The sequence below is a fragment of the Haliotis cracherodii genome, unplaced genomic scaffold, assembly GCF_022045235.1.
Source record: "Haliotis cracherodii isolate W230 unplaced genomic scaffold, xgHalCrac1.p SCAF_4, whole genome shotgun sequence".
Lineage (NCBI taxonomy): Eukaryota > Metazoa > Mollusca > Gastropoda > Lepetellida > Haliotidae > Haliotis > Haliotis cracherodii.
Genome location: NW_027266297.1, coordinates 15,621,601 through 15,644,212, shown reverse-complemented (window position 1 = coordinate 15,644,212; position 22,612 = coordinate 15,621,601). Strand labels below are relative to the sequence as shown.

The 22,612-nt window shown below is 39.3% G+C and overlaps 1 protein-coding gene across 6 annotated transcripts in view; it reads right to left on the bottom strand.

Moving 5' to 3' along the window:
• The window catches only part of LOC139478597 (microtubule-associated serine/threonine-protein kinase 3-like), a 199,131-nt gene that overhangs the window by 108,680 nt on the left and 67,839 nt on the right, over nucleotides 1–22,612 (bottom strand). The window contains exon 2 of one of the 6 annotated variants that reach the window (XM_071261148.1): nucleotides 22,501–22,530. The exons of the other annotated variants lie outside the window; for them this stretch is intronic. Coding sequence (XP_071117249.1) covers nucleotides 22,501–22,530 — 30 coding nt within the window. The remainder of the gene's footprint in view (nucleotides 1–22,500; nucleotides 22,531–22,612) is intronic. 6 annotated transcript variants of the gene reach the window in all.

Genomic DNA, 22,612 nt, shown 5'->3' with positions numbered 1-22,612 from the left:
ATGGATTATTCCAGTCTGAGTTCCTCCTGCTCATGGTCTGCCAGATTGGTTTACCTCTCTGCCCATCTCCCCTCCATTGATGTCATGACAGATTGAAAACAAATCTTCTCTCTACCATTTCAATATTGCCAATGAGTCTATGCTATTATTTCCAAGCAATCATCTCCTTGGCTGTTGCCCCAACAAAGTCACCATGCGAACATTTCTGTATCTGTCAAGGGGAATGACTTCTACACCAATCTATCAAAACTAAAGGTCACATTGGCAGCATTTAAAGGTATTCAGTTTTTTCCTGCAAAACGATTTCCACATCTTCCCTATCTCTTGGTGAGAAAACTCTCCCTTAAGCCTAGATTCTGCCAATATTATTCAAACCATTTTGTTGACGAATTTGTCATTTAAAGTCTGCTCTGCTAACTCTGTAACTCAATACAGCAGTTAATGAAAACTGTCAGAAATTCATACTCAGCAGTAGCTACAAGATCTAAACCTTGACTGGATATTAGTTTGTTTGTTTGTTTGTTGTTTAACGCCGCTCTCAGCAATATTCCAGCTATATGACAGCGGTCTGTAAATAATCGAGTCTGGACCAGACAATCCAGTGATTGAAATCATGAGCATCGATCCACGTAATTGGGATCAATGACATGCATCAACCAAGTCAGCGAGCCTGACAACCAGATCCTGTTAGTCGCCTTTTACGGCAAGCATGGGTTGATTAAGACCTATTCTACCCCGGATCTTCACGAGTCTACTCGATATTAGTACCAGACTAGACCCGTGAAGATCCGGGGTAGAATAGGTCTTAAGCAACCCATGCTTGCCATAAAAGGCGACTATGCTTGTCGTAAGAGGCGACTAACGGGATCCAGTGGTAAGGCTTGCTGACTTGGTTCATGGATGTCCTTGACCCCAGTTGTGTGGATTGATGCTCATGTCAATCACTGGATTGTCTGGCCCAGACTCGATTATTTACAGGCCACCATATAGCTGGAATCATTCTGAGTGCAAACAACCAGACTAACACATTCTCCCTAAAATAAAGTTGCGGACAAGGTTTAAAAAGACAGTTCTAAAAAGTTAAATACAAATTTCCCTTGTCTGACACTGCTCTGAGCGTACATGGAGGATATTTGCTTTAGCTTGATATTTGCCTGTTAGCTGCTACGATGAGTAGTTTTGACAAGTACAAATGTAAACAAAATTAAGATAACTATGACATCATCAAACCACTGTCAACATTTATCATTTTCACACAATAGCATTTCTTATTTCTAATTGATTCAGAACAAACTGAATCTGACTATCCATCATCAAGCCAAATCATGAAATCAGCAGTCTTTATTTCATATTGATGTTGCAACGCTTTTACAAAATCACAGCCATCTCTTGGAGACATCAATACCATCCTCATCAGAGACTTGTTCCTCTTATCAGATAGTGTGTCTCCAGCGGCCAAGATGTCCCTGTGGTTTCTCCTCACCTGCTGCTGACTCGGACACCAATGGCGGAAGACAATGCGCCACAGACAACCACCGCCCGTGGCTGCCTCTTATTGATGCATTCCATGACAAACAGATCAATGAGAGTGACTGGCATGTAGCGCTGAGGATTACACGTTGCCCAGACTCTCAGACCAGGGCTAAACATCACGGGGACAGAACATCTATACTTTCAAATTGTCCAATTATTCCCAGGCCTGTGACCAGAATGTTGAGCAAAGGATCCAAAGGGTGTCAGTTTCTTGCCAAATAACATAATTGGACACCATTTCCAGATGATTCCTATATTTGGCTAGGTTGGCTAGTGTATGATGTCCTGTCTACAAGAACCAAACATATCAGATATTTTAGGGCTGGGATGAGTCCAAATTTACTACAGGGGTACCCAATCCCCGATTACCCAACCCTACCAGGGTACCCACTGTAGGTCTCAAAAGTTGGGAACACAATGTCTAATTGGGAATAGTTTAACTGTAGCCCTGGTTAAAAACTGTTTAGATATATGTATGAAACCAGAGACCATATAATAGATATATGGTCTCTTACGAAACGATCAAATCATGCGTACACTGAAGTTGACTGAAGCTTTATCTTTACTCAAACATATACAAGTCAAAAGGAATTTGTGCATCATCATAAAGAAATGCGCACATCAGCGACTCGTAGTGTAACCACTGAGCTCTGGTGAGTTTTTGTCATTAAACAATATGTCACATGACTAACCACGGGTCCAGGTAGTACTGTGGGTACCCAGGTCCTGCTCAAGACCAACCCGACCCGAGTCCCTGAGTTACCCATCAAAGACCTAAGACATTTATGTATTCACAGTATACTTTCCCTGGATTCATAATTAGGAGTGGAAAATACTTTCATCACAAAGTTGTGGACCCTGAATGTAATAATTGCAGACTTGAAAAACGGATGAAATAGAGAAAGCTCAGAATGAGTGAGTGTGACAGAGGGCACACATCAACACCACCTGGCTGATGACGGAATGACAAACCTGTATAAATGTCGAACAAGCCAAATACAGAGAAAGTCTTCACATTGTGGCCTCTTTCACAGACTCAACCAGAGATCTGTGAGGGTTGTGCAGTGACATGATGTCTAATTTGGATGCAACACAGCTTGTTTATTCAGATTGCATGGTTCCCTGCAAGATCTTTCAAGTAAACAATTTTCTACTACATTGGTCTAGACACTTGGCACACAGTAGTAAACATCTAGGAAGTTAGTTTGTTCAATACTCTGGCAGTAAATAATATCAGGACAATGCAGTGACTAGTGTAGCTGACTATCCATGACACTCCGGAGTGAGAACGAAATGTTGTCTTAAACCACAGCAAATATCCCAGCTATATCAAGGCAGCCTGTAAATATGTCTGAGCCAGTCAAACAAGTGGTGGACAGCACAAGGGGTAGGATACAAAGCCACTTGGAACAGTATATGATGGCATGTTAGTTGCATGTGGCAGGAAAGCCCGAAGTGATGCAGGTCATAGACATTTATCACTTTGGTGAAACTCACGAGCTTGAGTATAGTGCTGACAAACCTAGAATCATCATCTCAGCAAACCGGGGTTTGAACGAAAGAGTAATATGTTTCTGTAGGCCCATGGGACTTAACTCTTTACATCAAGTTGTGGTGCTTTAGACAGCTGGGCAAACCGTGCCCCACAGTTCCGTCCTGAAGATGAGAGGAGTATAGAGGATCAGCAGACCTGTCTGATCACTCAGAAGATCAGTCAATTGATGTATCACCAAATAAACCCCGCTCACATCGCAAGGTTGCAAATCTAGCCACTCAGCTATAAAGAAGAAAGTTAAAGAACCTGCTATTAAACTCTGGTCATCAACCAGTCTCAAACCAAACATATCACTGCACCATCAATATCCATAACAAATGCACCAGACTTTAATAGAACACATCACGGGTCCATGACAAATGTACCTCTCATTTCAAATAGGCTGTCTGGTTGCCAAAGGTCAGGCACCAACTTAGATGTGACAGTAACAGGGTGAAATTAATGGAAGTCTGGGATCAAAGATATATTGGAGTCAATAACAGGGCCAAGAAATTGTTCACGGCACAGCCTGCTTGGCACCAGGTCTGTGATGTTTGCAATGGAGGCAAGGGGACAGACACTGGGTTGTCATGTCATCCAGCAGGACAGACTACTGACACTGAAGATGGCAAGAGTGGGATAAAGATGAAGGTCAATGACACTTTAAATCAGCCCATTTCATTTTTAAAGAAAAACAAACCACGAAACAAAACTAACACAGGGAATACAACCAGCCTTATTCTTAACCATCATCTTGCTAAAATCTGCATCATCATCATACTTGTTGATGACAGTCATACAGAGACCGATACTTGGACAGTTATAGAGAGAAGCTTGTGAACAGAAAGGAACAAAACTTTGGATCTCAGCATCATTTTAAGTAATTTAAGTGTTATCCTATGGACCAATATTTCTGAGCTTATTAGACCGCACAAACTGTTACTGGACTCCGGCTTTGGAGTAGTAGCTAAAGTCGCAGACTAATATCAGCACTTGCCCATGCAGTTGGACTTCAGTTAACAAGTCTTCACTGTATCTCATGCTGGAGATGAGCAACTTCACTGGACACTCCCATACAAACATAACTGAGTGAATGGAGAAGCTAGCTCTGAAGCAATTACCTTCCTGAAGAATGAACACCCGAAACCCATGCATGGCTAAACAGCAGGGTTAGAAAATGGCACTAGTCCTATTGTCCTTGCCAAACTGCCCAATAGTAAAGGTATCCTAAGGACTAGTAGAATTTTGACATTTTTAAAGGTTTTGCTATGTGCTATCATTACATGTATAAGGACTAGTGGACTGAAACTGTTTGTTTCTACTGCTGCTAAACAGAACATCATATGTAATTATCACATCAACTGACGAGATATTAAAATCGCATGAACCAAACTCATTCCACTTCACCCTCGTTCCAGGCTAAATTTCCTTCCAAAACATGACCATAACATTACACTTGAATCACCTCCGTTTCAGTTCAAAGACTTCTTCCCCTTTGTTCCTTGCCAGACGATGGCATTTTGATGACAACACAACCATGGCGTGAGTGGCCCCTGTCTGATGACCTTAGTGCTAATAATTTCCTAACTTCTTACTGGTAATGTGTACCTAACACACAACCTCACCCCTGATCTGTGAACGGCCAGAGGAAGATTGAACTGATGGAACACTCGACACCAACACTGCCCCAAGGGACTCACAATTCTCAGACTTCATGAATTTCAAGGTGGATATAATAACATGGTTGGGATGAGGTAATTATTGAGAATTAGTTCTGACTCCAGTGCCTCTGGGTCCTAGGTGGACTCTGTAGGATTGGTGCATTCTGGGTTCAAAGTGGTAAATGCGTCCATGGTTTTAAAACATGCTGGAAGTGTCAATGTTAGGTTCCCACCAAATATCCGATGTCTATTGGGATAGGAAGTGGCATTAGAATTAGATATTTGGATCAGCTTATACCGGTCAATCATTTATTTTAGTCTGCGATGTTTCACCAATCTAGATCTCATCAATGAAATTCTGCATGAAATATATTTACTGAAAGAATTGTTTTCTAAGATAAGGTGTGATAATAAGACAGTGTTCAAAAATAAGCACGAAAAGTCCAGGGGTTCTTGTTATAAGCCTAATGTAAAAAGGTAACGAGAGCTGGGGATTTCAAGGCCACCAGGATCCCTTTTAATAAATTGCCACATCAGCAATATTACAGCAATTCAAAACTATAAGGACAGTTAATAAACTAAAAAGATCTCACAATTTTGGCTGCCAAATTGAATATGGTCATTTATTTGATCATGGTAACCAATTAATTTAATATTTTAGTGAGTTAGTAAGTGAGTTGGGTTTAACGCTTTTACCAGTATTACAGTTATATTGCGGCATGTCACCTTAATGTGGGAGAAAAGTCCCAAATGATGCAGGTCTCAGACGTTTAACACTTCGGTGTAACCAACGAGCACGGATATGCTGCTGACAAACCTAGAAACATAATCGGGGCGAACCGGGATACCAACCCACAATTATAGGTTTCTGGCGTGCCGAAGGGATTCCACTCTGCACAGAGAATCGCAAAACCTTAGATGACTGGGCCACCCGTCCCCCGAGGCATTCTTTCGCAAAATATCAGTAATATCATAGCAGGGGGATACCAGCAATGGGACTCACAGATTATACCATATCGCCAATCAGCATGAAGAGCCACTGCTTTAACTACAAGCCTACCCAAGTGATTTAGTTCCTTGTTATTTGGCCAGTTAGAATTTAGTATATAAAAAAGATCTGAATAAAGACAAAAATGAAAGAAAATGATTAAAATAACATTGACATGGAATAGTGTTGCAACAACATAGAGCACCATAAGTTTACAGTCCTGTAAAACACCAATCTGCAAAGATTTCCAAGACCCACCACCCAGGGAGATAGTTAACATACGACTGTATTCACAGCAGCCACTCCTCATGCAGCACTGAGCAATTATCTCCCCCTCATTTCACACCTTCCACTGTTGTGCGTAGCCGTCTTCCTGGTGCTCCGCTACAGATATGCGCGGCCATAATGTAGTTAACACAATTGGCCGATAACGAAGCCACATTTACAACAATAAACTAAGAATAACATTGTGTGATGGTGACGTCTCAGATCTAAGTGGATCATTCAATAAACATCAAAGGTTGCTTGTGTGTGAGGGTAGATACCATCGGTTGTCGTGATGGTTTGATACAAGCCATGTGATAAAGAAAGGCAACAGCAATGGTTGTTTGTGAAGGAGGGAAGGTTTGTTTGTTGTTTAACGCCACACTCAGCAATATTCCAGCTGTATGACAGCAGTTTGTAAAAAATCTAGTCTGGAACAGACAAGCCAGTGATTGACATCATGAGCATCGATCTACCAAATTGGGATATGATCACATGCATCAACCAAGTCAGCGACCCTGACCACCCGATCCCTTTAGTAGGCTCTCACGACAAGTATAGTCACCTTTTACGGCAAACTGAGATAAGGTACTATCAGTCATCATAATGGTTTGATACAAGCTACCGTATTCCACGTAATAAGCTCCCAGGGCGCTCTCAAAATTAGAAATAAGGGGCTCTTGTTAAAATATTATATTGGGGGTGAAAAAAACAGAGTTGAAAGATAAATTTCGTGGTTTATGCTGTCAGGCTGAAATGTTTATGTACGGCAGATATATTTTTCCAGAATTTAATTGCCCATAATTAATGGTGCATATAACACAGGGATGCGTATTATACGCGAATCTTGTTTACAATGAAGTGGTGCTAATTGGGATTGTTCACGTCCCAATATATTAGCAAATATCGCCGTGGGTGCTTATCAGGGCGGGGTGCTTATTACGTCGAATATGGTATGTGTTACAAACAGTAAACAATCATGTGCCATCCCCAGCTGTGTGATACTGAAAGCATCAAGCCATCCAGTAGCAACAGTTCCACGATGTACCATGCTCTGTGATGCTACATTCTTAGACATCATTACCAAATTTGAAATGAATCTGTTCGACATTTTGGAAGACAATCAGTCAATGTATTAATACATACTGGACGATACTATTCAAATGTATCATGATAAATTTACTTGAGGGTTGTCAAATCAATATCGTAAGATTAGTTAGACCTATGAGAAGAAGTAACATTGCCAGCCACGATTATGTCACAATCCCCGTACAAAACAACCTTAGCGCTACGACTGTCGTAAGTCTATGTTAAGGTATGGGAGTTACGATCACCTTAGCACTAAGATCGACAACGGGTCACAAGTCCCTAAGGCAAAATAATTAGCTTAAATCATAATTTCTTGATCATATAAATAATAACAAGTTGTCCCCGTCAGATAGTGTCTACTAATCTAGACTTGCCTATCATAAGGATATAATTACTATACACCCATGGACGTATTATACAGAACAGAATGGAGCAAGGCTTGCGTAAAAATATACCTCTGACAACTCGAACCAGCGCTCAACCTTAAAAATCAACAATAAACTTCTGCTAAAATAATGACTGGCAAATAGTTTTTTTCGTATTTCTGAAAGTGAAAACTCCATCCCTCAATAATCGATGGCCTAAACAGAGATGTTTACCATGCCCTGTCTCATATGAACACAGATAAAAGTCTGAAATACATTTATAGTTTGATATGATTTATTCAAGAAGACTTAGTCATAAAAGTACTTACATGTTTATTGATTGAAGACAGAGCATCATGTGAATAAATGAACCTGATGAGTTATTTACACCCACACTTCACATCAATGAAGTCCAAGCCTAAAAAGGTTATGCATCAGGGTCCACTGAACTAATTGACTATCAAAGTTCCACATTCAAAACATAATGGTAATAAAGGACCTTTTTACAGAAAAAAACAAAGGTTAAATTATATTAGCCAAAATATAATAAAAAGGATCCCAGAGACTTTCTTCATATTCAATAAGTGCAGTAATCTAGACTTGCCAAACTGTTCTTCACTGGCGTGGGCTGTATTGGATAAATCTGTTTCAGGGTCTGTATGACAGACAAGGAACAGGCCAGATCATTTCTTTTAGATGAGCTTATACACCTAACAAAGTTTCCTGTGTGTGTGTTTTTTTTTAAATTCAGTGAATTGCTTCAAAAATTGTTTTTTGTACTTCAATCAACTTTGACGTCTTAAATTGTTTGAAAATATGCTCTTCAAATATATAGTTTGTATGTTTCTTGAAATATATTATTGCCCCTGCCACTATAAACCAATCTGGAAAACAAGAAATTAAACTGAGCCTTAAAATTTACAAAAGTGATCAAAACCTTTCCTTGGAAAGAGAACACACTAACCATCCGTTCAAAAGCAGGACATGGCCATAAATATCATCCCCTATGTGTTCGGCATCCCTGCAAAGGGCTGATCCAGTAGGTTCCAGACATTTCGGTAATTTGGTCCTGACAATTTCCTGCTCTCTTCCTTGACAGAGGAAACTCAGTAAGTAATTTGTTTTTCTCATGCTGCACAGTGAAATCTCCTGCAGACACACCACTGTCAAGTACATCAAACCCACAGCCTAATAGTCAACCAAATAAACCGTCTTCTCAGACTCAGCTAACACTGTAAAATTGGTTCAATCATGTCAGCATTTTGCAACTAAAATGTGACAATATTACCCACCAAACGTGCACTTATAACATGACGGTTTCTAGTTCTTCAACATGAATTTCATGCTTAATTTACTCAACTTTAAACATGGAGATAGAATAAAGAAATGTTTTCAAATTGAGAAGGTAGTCCAGATGACTGCAGACAACATTGCATAGACACTCTCATGACATGGTGGACAGGCAGATCCAATAACGCTGACACAACAACTTTAATCTGATCAAGCTATCACTTCATGTGTATTTCTAGACTCGCTCGTTTTCACTAATGACAGATTGACAGCATGGTGCAAAATAGCTACTGCTTGAAAAACAGGCAGCTTGATTGTTGACAAACAAATTCACATGAAATGTGACCAAATTGCAATGAGAGGACGTAAATATAGGAATGGTGTGTTTTGAATACATATTTAAAGCAGATAATATTTATTTTTATTCAAATATAGAAGAATGATTTCCTTTAAACATTAGGGTTATGACACGAACTCTTTGTTGTATAAACATCAACTCAATACAAAAATATCTACTCCGATGCAGCCACCAGGCACACACATAAGACTTAGTATTTTTCACAAAAGAATGCTCATGTTGAAGGTATCATAAACAATTTCTTGACACTTCTATGTTACATCTGTTATTGTTTCATTTCTTTAACAGAAAAAACACCACACAAAGTGTTAATTCCCAGAGCAAGTGATCGTGTTGAAGCAAAGTGTTTGTAATATCATTACCAAGATGCCTGGCCCAGTCCGTCAGATCCATGTAATTCACCACCTTTACTCCCACACTGTCTTCCGGGAACTAATAATTCATTTAATTAATTGTCAAATATTCTCCTCACAGCCACAGGGGCTCATCGGATGAAGAAAATGAGAAAATAATCTTGCAAAGATCCGCATTATACTACAGGGATGGTGAGAAGCATAGCATGACCTTCAGGACATAAGCACTTTCTAACAATCCACAGATACTCAAATTACCAACTCGCCAGACACGCATTATGTCTCACTGGGGAAACAACAGAAAATTGGTACTTCGTGACAAAGAAAAATGATCAGGATGAAAAATGGAAAGAAAAGTTTTTCTTTCCTGTTTTTCATGTCGAAGGAAAAATCAATGATGGGTCACAACTGCCTTTCTGGTATATGAACAAATTAAATTAAGTTCACGAGATAAAAACTACCTGACATCAATAAATATTAATGAAACAGAAAACATAAAATTGATACAGAATCACCTTCTTTTCAAATTTATTTAAATACAAATTCTCAAAAGTAATTATCCTCTTGACTTCCGTAATGATATCCCCATCATCTGTATCCTAATCATCTGTGTCCAAATCACACGTGTCCTTATCTGTGGCATTACAATTTGCTGTGTAGAGTTGTGTCCCTTAGGTGTGCCAGAAACCTATGATTGACAGCTCAAATCCTGGTTTGCTCTGATTATTTCCAAGTTTGTCTGCACTAATGCCCTCGGGTTTTAAATTGCAGACATCTATGTCTGCATCTCTTTGTGTTTCAATTCCTCTCACATCAAGGTGACACACTGTGATATAGCTGAAGTACTGTCAAACCCTGTCAAACTGTCTAAGTAGAGTAGAATTTTTTTAGGCCACAATGAGCAATAAGCCAACCATACATCAGCAGGGAACCCTAGAAATCGCAGGAATGCGGGTTAGTCGTGATGACTAACTTGATGCATTTCATCGTACCCTGACGGTGTGGATCGTTGTTCACAATATCAATCACTAGACAGCCTGGGGTCCAAACTCAACTATTGACAGACCACCATCATGTAGCTGGGTTATTGCTGAGTGCAACTTTCATCAACAAACAAACATTTTAAAAGCCTTCAATATCAACCCTAGCTTTTATTGTGTCTGGACTAATCAGACGTTTCAACACTGATTTTGAATTTGTTTTTCAAGAAATAAGCACTTCAAAAATACTTCACAATCAACATCAAGACAAATAACACGAAGTGCTGAGTGCATATGTTTACAAAATGCCTAAATAATCAACAGGGACTACTTAATAACTGGAAAGGAAGACATGTTTTCATGTACAATATGTACATATTTATATGATCCATCAAGGTTGGAAAAGTTCATAAATTTCTTTAGATTTTACACAACAGCTACATAGCGATGAGAAGATTAGTTTTCCATGGCATTCATTTGAGAATTGGCCATCAATGACGTCAATGGAAAGAAAACAGATCAATTTTCACTTGTTAGAGAATGTCAGTGATTTCTCTACCGGGTAGAGACTGACAACAGATGAATGAATCATATTTCAAATACACTTGTTGCTAGTGTAACACACAAATTCATTAAAATAAATCTCAAACAGGTAACAAATAACAAATCCTAAAAAAATAACCATTGGATTTATTGTGCTCAAAATGATACCCTCCATGTTGATGTTATCATGTGTATTTCATTTCATGGAATTTATACAATCTGTGTATATTGTACGAGTCATTTCATATTCTTCCTAGCAAGGTTATCTGAAGTCAAAACATGACAATGTCATGATTCTTATCTATTTTATCAGCAGCCTCAACAAATGGCAATATAGCATCATCGGATGTGGCAATAAACATACATGAGGGTGTGCAATATAATTGGTATACTGGCATATTGCAATGTGTCCGTCAGCAATACTCGTATCGCAATACAACCCTTCTGTAGCAATATATATTTTCCAATATTGTCAGAGAAGAATAAATATATCATTACATAAATCATATCTACTTTCTTGAGGCATTTGGATGGACTGGGTTCCTATCTAAACATGAGCGGATGCCCAAGGGGTGCAGGGGGTGCAGGGGGTGCAGGAGGTCCAGACCCCTCCCACTTAGCATGTTGTAGGCAGTAAAATTATCTAAGAGAGGATTTTGATATTTTGGACTCCTCCCTTTTCAAAATGCTGGATCCGCTGAACCGTATTGGGTAATCGTAAGACATACACCCAAATATTATTGCCCCTTCAGAAAGGCCCTGTGGACCCACCCTGGAAAACCTATATTTACATATTATCTGTCCAGGTGTCAAAACACACCCAAAGGAAGAGTTCCACTTACTCAGACATCTCCACCCAAGTTAGCACCTAATCTTTGCTACCTTACTGTCTCAGTACTGTTGGCTTGAAGGTCACTGACACTTTGACCCAATGAGATGCTGAGACACACATCGTTTAGCTCAGAACTGATCTTGTCTTCCAGTGATTTTGCTTGAGACAAATGGCATTCAAACATTTTCTCATTCTTTCAGTTTTTCACAGGACATCTTCTATATCATGACTAAAGTTGAAAAAATAAGGTCAGCTAAAGTCCTATCAAATGAAATAATCTGAAAATCTATCTTCATAAATCCGTCTTTCTTGTCTTCAAAATAAAAAAATGCTATCATAACCCCCAAACAAGCCTTGTTTTTAAGATATATGAACTTCAATCCTTGGAATCCCGATTTTATACACTGCTAGAAGACTAAATGCGACACTTACAGCATCTCACTGTATCATGAATTAAGAACAAACTGTGTCAATAATGAAATAGTAGTCTGTGGTATGGTTTTACTGCTAGCTCAACAGCAACATGACCACTTGGAGAACACATGAGTTGAATCACAGTGTGGAGAATTAAGCCCAAACTTTCAATCTGACAGGCCAACACACTAACCACTGGGCCAACAACAGTACTACAATACCATGGATATAAATGCTGCAACAGTATTGCAATACCATGGATATAAATACTGCAACAGTACTGCGATAGTATGGGTACAACCACTGCAACTGTATTGCGATACTATAGGTACAAATACAGTATTGTGATAATTTGGCTACAAATACTGAAACAGTATTGCCATTCTATGGGTACAAATACTGCAACAGTACAGACGGCGAATGTTTTCTGAATGGATACCCTTTAAAGGTTAGTAGCAGCATGGATCAAATGAATAGAGAAGTAAAGGATGTAACAGTATTTTCTCATTTTATTGCATGTACTTATAGTTTTCACTGATGCTGTTACACTATCAGCATCCTACACTGACATTGATGTAGAGTCAATAGGCCACGGACCATGTTTGGACCTCAACCGAAACCAGTTTTGACTGAAGCACCCTTCAAACAGCATCTTTACCCAAGACATTAGCCTCAAACATTCCTGCCCCAATTACGTCCCTGAACGGAATACATAATGCTTCTGTAGGACAGTGACCTCATCAGGCCTGAACCTCAAGCTAATGCTTACAACAGGATTGTAAGTAGGAGCCAAACTTATGTCAGCTGGTCTGTGTTAAGAGTACATTGGACTAAATAATAAAGATTCTAGAAATACCTGAGTGAAAAAGAAAGGGTATTAGATGTAATTGTAAACAACTGTGCCTACCCTTTATTGTAGAGGCAGATAGGGAAATGATTAATTGTGTTTACAGTTTCAAATATAAGTACAATTAATAATACTTAACTTATAAAAAATTAACAATGTGGGGAGGCAAGTATGGTGTACTGTGAATGTATTAAAGTTTGTCCCCAACTCCCCATGGGGAGCCAAGCATGGTGTACTGGGGAGGTTCTCTTCTCCAGATTCCCAATGGGGAGACAAGTATGGTGTACTGGGGAGGTTTTAAAGTCTGTCCCCAAGTATGAGTTGAGTATGAGTAACCAAATTAAGATTTGATCAAACCTCTGACATTTCGGTCAAACAGTCAACAACAGTTCTAAAGTTCTCAAATAGCCTAACTTCTGTGCCAGGCCCATTTAGCTTCACATCATATCATACAAAACACAGAATCTTTGTCAAGAAAGATTGTTCTTTCTTATAATTTTCAACATTACAAAATCAGGCAATGTTGAGATCATTAGTGTTGAAGCCTACTCCAGATCTCCACTTGAACATGTAAGCCAAAATAAGACAACATGTGAATTATGATTCAGCTCCTCGGGGCTCACTTCAATCAGTAGGTCACATCCTTACCCATGTGGCGAGTGTGTCAAGGACCGTGGTCCTGGAGCAATGGTTTCGGCAAGGCTGTTGCCAAATGTCATTGTCCTTGTAGACTACCAGGTACATCATTACCCCATACCTGACTCTTACAGCCAGAAGGGTGAATCTAGGACTCCTCCAACAGAGCCATCTTCTATCATCTCCATCTTCAAGATGCTACATCTGCAAGCCATGTGGAAGATGGACCATACTGTTAATATCAAGGCTGTATCATATCAGGAAATATTTTTCCTATCAAGCTGCAAATCTGTTAACAGGTATGATGTTCTGTAGATTGAAGAGAACCACAGGTGGCCACATGGTCTGGGGTACCACAGTTAAGTCACTCAAAGAGTGGTGCGCAATAGCTTCCCAAATCTGCAGATTTTGTTAAGACATTCAAATTAGTTATGTTATGTTTTCCTGCCTTGCGTATGTGCAGTTGAGTTTCCTAGGAAGGATAGGCAGTGAAGAGGACATCAAGTGAAACTTTAAATAAAATTGATCCACAGCCAAACAGAATGGTATGATGTAATAAAGGTGAGGTACTCAGAGGAATTATCAAAATTAGTTTAGTCGGTGATCCATAGACAGTCAGCACCATATTCATCTGAAGGATGGTGAACATCCACTATCTGCACCTCTCTGGGCCTCCCACATGAACTATCAGAAATACTGTTTAAAGTGGTTTCACACAACAACTTACCATTTCATAAATTTGTACATGTCTATGCTTCTCAATAGCTGACATTATCTCGTCCACATCAATATATCTATCGCAATCTCATGATGAAGTCTAATGCACTGTATCTTAATCCAGTTCATATTTTTTTCAAAATCTGTTTACAAATCATCACCAAATGCTAAACAATGACTGCTCAACAACCCCTGACTACAAATAAACCAATGTCAAACTTTATACCATGTAAGCCTTTCGACTTAACTGCACCCAATTTAAAAAAAATTCCTGTTGAAGATTTCTTGCTATTCATATGTCTAGGACATATTGACATCAGAATTAATTATCTTTTTATAAATCCAACTTATAATGATTTTTATCCAGAGCGGCCATCAAGGGAGATCAAAGGAATTCTCCACGATGTCTCTCTGATCATCAGAGCTGTGGATCAAACCCATATTGTCAAGACCTTTTCTCGCCATTATTGACACCTCTTCCATATGTACAAAAAGTCACAAAATAAGCCTTGGCTTTCATCTCAAAACTGAAAAAAAACAACTACAACATGAAACTACATTGGATTGCAACATCAAATTATTTTTCAACAACCCCTACAAATTCATGACATCCACTGAGTGAAACTTGGTGATCTAAAACAGTGCTTGAAATGAGAGTTGGTAAATTGTGAAATGTTCCAAGAGCGCAATCACAGGAGAGAACTCGAATAACGGCTGTTTTTGTCTACAATCGATCCAGGGGCAATTGAATCTGGTTGTCTGACACTTGAGTCCGGATCCCAAGAGATGGGCCAGAAGATTAATACATAACTCTTCCCAACGTGACATTCTTGCAGGGACCCTGTTTCTGGAACCGGTCCAGCACCAGACATTTTCAAGGACACAGGTGATGGGCTACACTAAACAAGCTTATAAACTAACAAGCAGATTCCAAAGAGGCAACTACATTGCACACCAATCTCTACCATCTGATAACAGAATACTTAACATCTACTGCGTATGTTCTTTTTTACCTACAGTTCTGGCAGCATTTTCATAATGCAACTTGTACTTGAATATACATGACAGTATTATTTTTTAACCTTACCTGTGGTTCTCATCACAACACAACAATCAAACAGTAAACGGTCTAATCTGAAGAGGGAGATATCCTTACATAACCAATTACATGCGAAGTGGATGTTGTTTCACACTATTCCAGTCAGGACCAGACAAACCAGTAGTTTGACAGCATGGGTGAGCGAGTATGGTTTTATACTGCTTTTAGCAAGCCTGGGCCCTCAACCTGACAAACGAACACTTTAACCTCTTGGCTTACTGGCCTTTGATAGCATGGGGAATGACACACAGAGTCCTGCAAAGTGACTCAAAACTAGCTAAGGCCCAGTGCCACAAAGCGATCTTACCGCTAAGACGATCATAACACCTGTTCTTTAACAGACTTATGATAGCGCTACGATCGCTTTGTGGAAAGGGGACCTGGGACCCGTTACACAAAGCGATCGTAGCGCTATGACTATCGTAAGCCAGTGTTAAAGTATGGGAGTTACAATTACCTTAGCGCTAAGATGGCTTTGTGGAAAGGGGACCTGGCCTATTTTGTGTCACTGTGCCCATGTCTCACATTGTGATCATCTTGTTAACATGACCTTGTGATGACTGGATACTGAAGGCCTTTCCTGCCCTGGAATCCCCACATGAAAACTGATTACAAGATGGCAACACCTGTAACTGCACATTGCATTATGGACCTTATATATACCACATTCGACGTAATAAGTGGCCAGGATGCTCTCAAAATTAGAAATAGGGGGCTCTTATTAGAATAAAATTTTGGTGAAAAAAAAAAGTATTGAAAGATCGTAAATTTCGTGGTTTATGCTGACGGCCTGTAATGATACAAAAGAAAAGTTGGTGCGTATTATAACAACAGATATATAATTAATTAAGGGTGCATATAACACACGAGTGTGTATTATACACAAATAAATAAGTCTTGTGTGCACTGATCAAGGGGTGCTAATTGGGATTGTTCACTTGCCAATATATCAGCAAATATCGCCGTGGGCGCTTATCAGAGCGGGGCGCTTATTACATCGAATACGTTAATTGTTTTTCAAATAAACGGAACCCATCACAGCCAAACCTAAGCTAGTAGCTACTTCAACACAAACCATTGCAATACAAATCAAAGCCACCCACCAGCCAAGCAACTCTATGGGTAATTGAAAAGGCATCATCTGTGGATCTATATTCCAGCCAAGTGTTTGCCTGATGATCTATATGTCCGTTACCTGGCCATCTTGGTAGCCCCGGCTGTGAGAACCAGGGTAAGGTAGGTGCCATCAGCACAGCAGTAATTGTGCAGATACAAGATAACATAGGATGCCAACAACATAAGTATAATTATAAGGAAATAGGATAACACAACCCAGATGGAATTATAGGGAGGGGGAGGATACTGGCTGGAGATACAGGGCTGAATGTGGAGGACAGATGTGATGCACATGATAGGTCTCATCAACATCAGATGTTGTATATGCTCAGTCAGGGCTGGTGATATGAAAGTCAGGCCGTGCAAGAGGACGGATATGACTATTGTCCTGTCGGACTAACAACGTAGAAATTCCATACCAAATGAAAACTGATACTGAGAATTAATACTTTTTGCAGCAAGATTTTGAAAATAGGTAACTTTAAACCTGTATAAAGAGCACCTTAAAAAACAACCCAAATCCAAAATATTCAAGGACCTTGCTGATGGTTGACACATGACACTTATCATGCACATGAAGACTGAACAGCATTGTGTGTCAACTAGGCTGGTATATTGTGTGTAAGACAACGACAACACCACCAACGGTCTGAGTCCATATCTGGTGTCGGACATTTCATGGACACTTGATAGCAACAGGTCAAGGGGCAAGAATCAGTGACACAGATACGAGTCAGGATGTGGGTCACCATCAGTTGAGAAGTGTCCAGATATGTGATGGAGTGAATGACTGGCTCAAGTGACTAGTATATCATAAGACATAGCACTGCAGCTTGGTGTGATAGGAAAGCTGGATGTGATGCCAAGTGTTGACAGTTTACCACCACATTCGTGATAACGAGCATGGATTGTTCCTGAAAAACTTTGAAACAAAGGGCGAATCGGAGATTTGAACCCACAATCAAAGGTTTCTGGTATGCCTAAAGGACAACCCTGCATACTTTTCATATGATGATTCAGACCATGTATCATACATCCCTTAAAATTAAAGTACAGTACACTACGGTTATAACGAACTCAAAGGGATCACTAATTTTAGTTTGTTATAACCGTAGTTCGTTATATTTGTTTGTTTGTTTGTTCGTTGTTTGATGCTGCACTCAGCAATATTCCGGCTATATGACTGCGGTCAGTAAGGAATCGAGTCTGGACCAGACAATCCAGTGATTGACATCATGAGCACCGATCCACGCAATTTGGATACGATGACATGCATCAACCAAGTGAGCCAGCCTGACCACCCGATCCCTTTGGTCGCCTCTTACAACGAGCATAGTCGCCTTTCACAGCAAGCAAGACCTATTCTACCCTGAATCTTCATGGGCCTGTAGTTCTTTATAAGCATATTTGCAGCAAATATACACCACATAGTCAGGACAAAAAAAATAAGTTTGTTATATCCGTCTGTTAGTTATAAGCGTGTTTGTTATCAACATAGTTTACTGTATACAGCTTGGGAAAGAGCAAGAACTTGAAACTAAACATTGACTTGAATGGGTTGGGTTCAATGCTTCGAACAATATCAAGTCATATCACAGTTTGCCAAATTAATGTGGGAAAGCCAAAGCAGTTCAGAATGACCAGGGGCGGTTGGGTGGCCTAGTGGTTAAAGCGTTCTCTCGTCACTCCGAAGACCCTGGTTCGATTCCCAACATGGGTACAATGTGTGAAGCCCATTTCCGGTATCCCCCGCCGTGATATTGCTGGAATATTGCTAAAAGGGGCGTAAAACCATACTCACTCACTCACTCAGAATGACCACTCGGGTTAAATCCATTGGTATGAAGCTGGCAAACCAAAAATTGTAATCAGGGTGAATCTTTGTGTTCAAACTCTAGATCAGCAAATCCTGGCATGGCTAAGGGACACAACTCTGTACAGTGAATTGCAACACCTCATACCATTGGGCTAGTCATGCAATACATTTCTGAATAAGATTACTGCAACAGGTTTAACCATCTTTTTACCGCTACAGTGCCAGCAGTGCAATTAATGTCAGGAACACAAATTATCCAGAACTAGATCTGGTCTGATTTCATGTTCTTGAAGTCATTATTACACAGCAGGAGCACAAGTCACCTGAGAGAGTACTTACTGTTGTACATATTGCAACAGGTGGGCCTAATTACTCTCATCGAAATTCCTACCCATCCTACCCCAGCCACCTTCACAGCTCATTATATCGCCATCCTGAATTCCATGTATGCTTTTTGCTCTCCTCGAATTAATAATCCTGCCTGAGGATTGAAACTAATGATCAAATTCAATTTCCGATTTTACACATTTCAATATGGAGGACCACTAATGCAGGAAACTACAGCATGAACCTATAGCAGTAGTGACAACGCCCCCAGCAATCAGAGGAAAATTAGTCATCAATATATGTTTTATAAATCTGCATATTTTTAATAACATGAAATGCTGCATTTCCAGAGACATTGCTGTGATAGACATTATGCAGGACCATGCGAGAGGTATTCTCCAAACATAGTTCTAGACACATTGCTGAAAAACGTTAATTTTCCTTCCATCTTTCATATTTACTTGTTGATTGAAATTTTTAAATCTATATACCGTATTCAACGTAATAAGAGCCCCACTTTTAATAAGTGCCCACAGCGATGTTTGCTAACATATTGGATAGTGAACAATCCCAATTAGCACCCCTTCCCGACTGATCAACGTACACAAGACTTATTTATTTGTGTATAATATGTGTGTTATATGCATCCTTAATTATGGGAAATTGAATTCTTGAAAAATATATCTGTCGTATATAAACATTTCAGGCTGTCAGCATAAACCACAAAATTTACGATCTTTCATCTCTGTTGTTTTTTACCAAAATAATATTCTAATACGAGCCCCCTATTACTAATTTTGAGAGCGCCCTTGGTGCTAATTATGTCTAATAAGGTATTTCAGCAATTGCACAGTACACGAAATATACGTCAAATAAACCAACATTTTCTTGAAAGTAGATCTGAATAACAACTATTGGTTTCATAAAAATCAGATATGTTTGAAATCAGTCAAAATGGTGGATTCCTGTCTCACATCAGACTTTCTGATTGGTCAATCATGTTCTTTGAAGTGTGGAGATAAGTAAATTTTTACCTGCCTTCCCATGCTTTCTAAATAAAATTAGTGACAAAAACCAGCACCCCTCGGAACAAAATCTGTCCTGGGCATGGTGACACTAGATAAGACAGGTCAATATTTTGAGCCAGTCTTTCCAGGGGCAACAAAATCAGTTCTGTCAATACTGAAGCACAAGTGTTGTCTACTAACCCAAGCTAAGTTGCCTTTTAAAATGATTGTGAAGTAATTGGGGCCTTTTCTAGTGTACCACTCCCACTGGGATACTGTAGGGTGTGATTAGCCGTGGAAGGAGAAGGCCTCTCATTTGCATGTGTCTGCTCTGTGATCATTGCTGGAGAAGGGGAATTATTGGTTGCCTTAGCTCTGGTATTTATCATGGAAGTAATGATACCATTAATGTCTCATTGGACTAATCCTAAGGCTAAGCTTTGTTTTATTTCTGGGTTTACGATGTCATTTGCAAAACATTCTCGTTGGTAGGCAAATAAAAAATAAAAGATAAAAAAATAACTCAGATTTATCTTTTGTTCTTCAAAAAAGTTATATTTTTTCTAGGGTCTCTGGATCCATAATTCAATTTCCTCCAAATTATTGCTTTATATCTGTTCCATCCTGTTCAAGGTTGTCCGCCATGGCAGCCAATTGTGAAGATCACCTGGGCCCTCTTGCACAAAGCAACCTTTGCACTAAGACTATCATAAGCCTATGTTAAAGCATATGAGTTAAGATCATCTTAGCGTTAAGATCGCTTTGTGCAAGTGGGCCCAGGATGGTTGACTGCCATGGCAGCCAAGTATGAACATCACCAGGATGGTTGACTGTCATGGCAGCCAAGTGTAAACATCCCCAGGATGGTTGACTGTCATGGAAAACCTGTACTCAGCGAGGTGCTAGCTCATTGTGTGTGTCATCCACTCAACTGTGGAAAGCGCTCTTATGTTTGACAACTAGACTGCGTGTCATGGTAGACTCCTATAGCTTGCCCAGACATCGTTGTATACCACTGACGTCACACAAGATACATAGCTTGCCAGCTGGGCAATATCCTCACTCACCTAAGCCTAGGCCTGGGACAGCAGGCACGCCACAGTAAGATGGTTAGATAAGGCCTCAATTCTGAATTAGCATTTACCAAGGACATTCACCTTTCCCAAATAATGCATTTTAGATTCACAGATAAGTGAGATGGACATTTTTTTTTAAAAATATTATATTTGGAGCCATGGCTTATTTCTAGGTACAATCGCCTAGTCAGCTATCTTAACCAGCTGTTTCCTTTCAGAACTGTAATCTTGTTTTACACTTGTATCACGAAGTATATTGCTTTTAGTCCCTGCAAAATAATCAATCAGGATTAAACGTCTGTTATGTAATCACAAATAATGCATAAATTTAATCAAAACTATTTATAGTTTAACATCAGCTAAAAGGCTTTACAAATTAACTGTCATGAGAGAAGTAAATTTATAAGTTCCAAGCCATCGAGAACGACTTTCAACATTTTTTCAAGGGGGACAGAGAATCCATTATTTAGAGTCGCAAGTCGGCTATTCTTTATATTGGCCATCGTCTTTATTTTCTTAGAAATCTCAAGTGGAAACATCAGCATGGTCCGTCTGTTGTTGGAACTATGTCACATAAAACAGTCTATGTCGTCATCTTCAATTATTTTTAACAACGCCCTGACATGACGGCAAGTCGTGGGCTGCTTTGCAAACAATCAACATAATGAAACAATTGGTGTGAATGAGCCAATCAGCATAAAGCAAACTTATAATGCTTAGTGAGGATTACTGTCAATAAATTCACCAGCATTTAGGACTCGATGTGTAATATTAAAGCTGTTAAATGTTAGTTTGAACTTGTTATCTCATAGCCATCAAAATATGTTGATTCAAGTGACCATACTTATCAACTTTTGATTGGGATAATCACATACATCAGATATATTTAAATATACACATGACATTATCAGAATCATTTTACTGGATCATGGAAAGATGAATACATCCCCAACAAAAGTGGAGCGGAGACATTTTTGTAAATCATTTTCAAGAAAAATATACAAAATGATCCCATTTTAAAATGTTACACAATACCTAATTCTCAAAACCAAAATTAATCTATCAATCAAGACCACATTTCTTGATCTCCCTCAAAATACAATCTTCTGGAATCAAAATCTGCCTGCCTCAGCTCAATATCGACAACCAACCGGGTCCAATAAACCTGTCAAACTGCATATTTTCAAGACCTCCGCTCCCTGAGCATGCATGCAGTAAGCGACTCAAAGCGCCCACGTTGTCATTATCGCCTTTTCCCAATCATTGTCCATTGATTGTAATGTTGGCAGTACTGAAAGCCTCAGCATCAAGATCGGCAATAAACCACGAGTGTTTTAGGTGATTAGTTGACACTTGGCCTCAAGCCTACAAATGTGCATACAGAGCACTTTGAAATTTAACTACCACAAACTGCACTCCAAGACATTTCTTAACTAGAAGATGTAAGTAGATTGTGCGTTAATGAGATTATCGCATGAGTTGTGTGCCAGTAAGTATAGGCATGTAAGGCTGTGAGGTAAATGCTGATTGTATGTAGTGCAAGGTCAATATGGGCAGTATTGTCACAGCAGGAATACGTAATATAAGATGGGAGGTCAATATAGATTAACTGATGGACTGCTATACACTAGAATATACACATATACCATACTTACATGTCTCCGGCGTCCCACATACTTAAGACCCTAAAATTATCATCAAGAAAACTAAATAAACCGAGTGTCAAATTTTATAGACTAACACTTAGTCAATGAAAACATTTCTTTA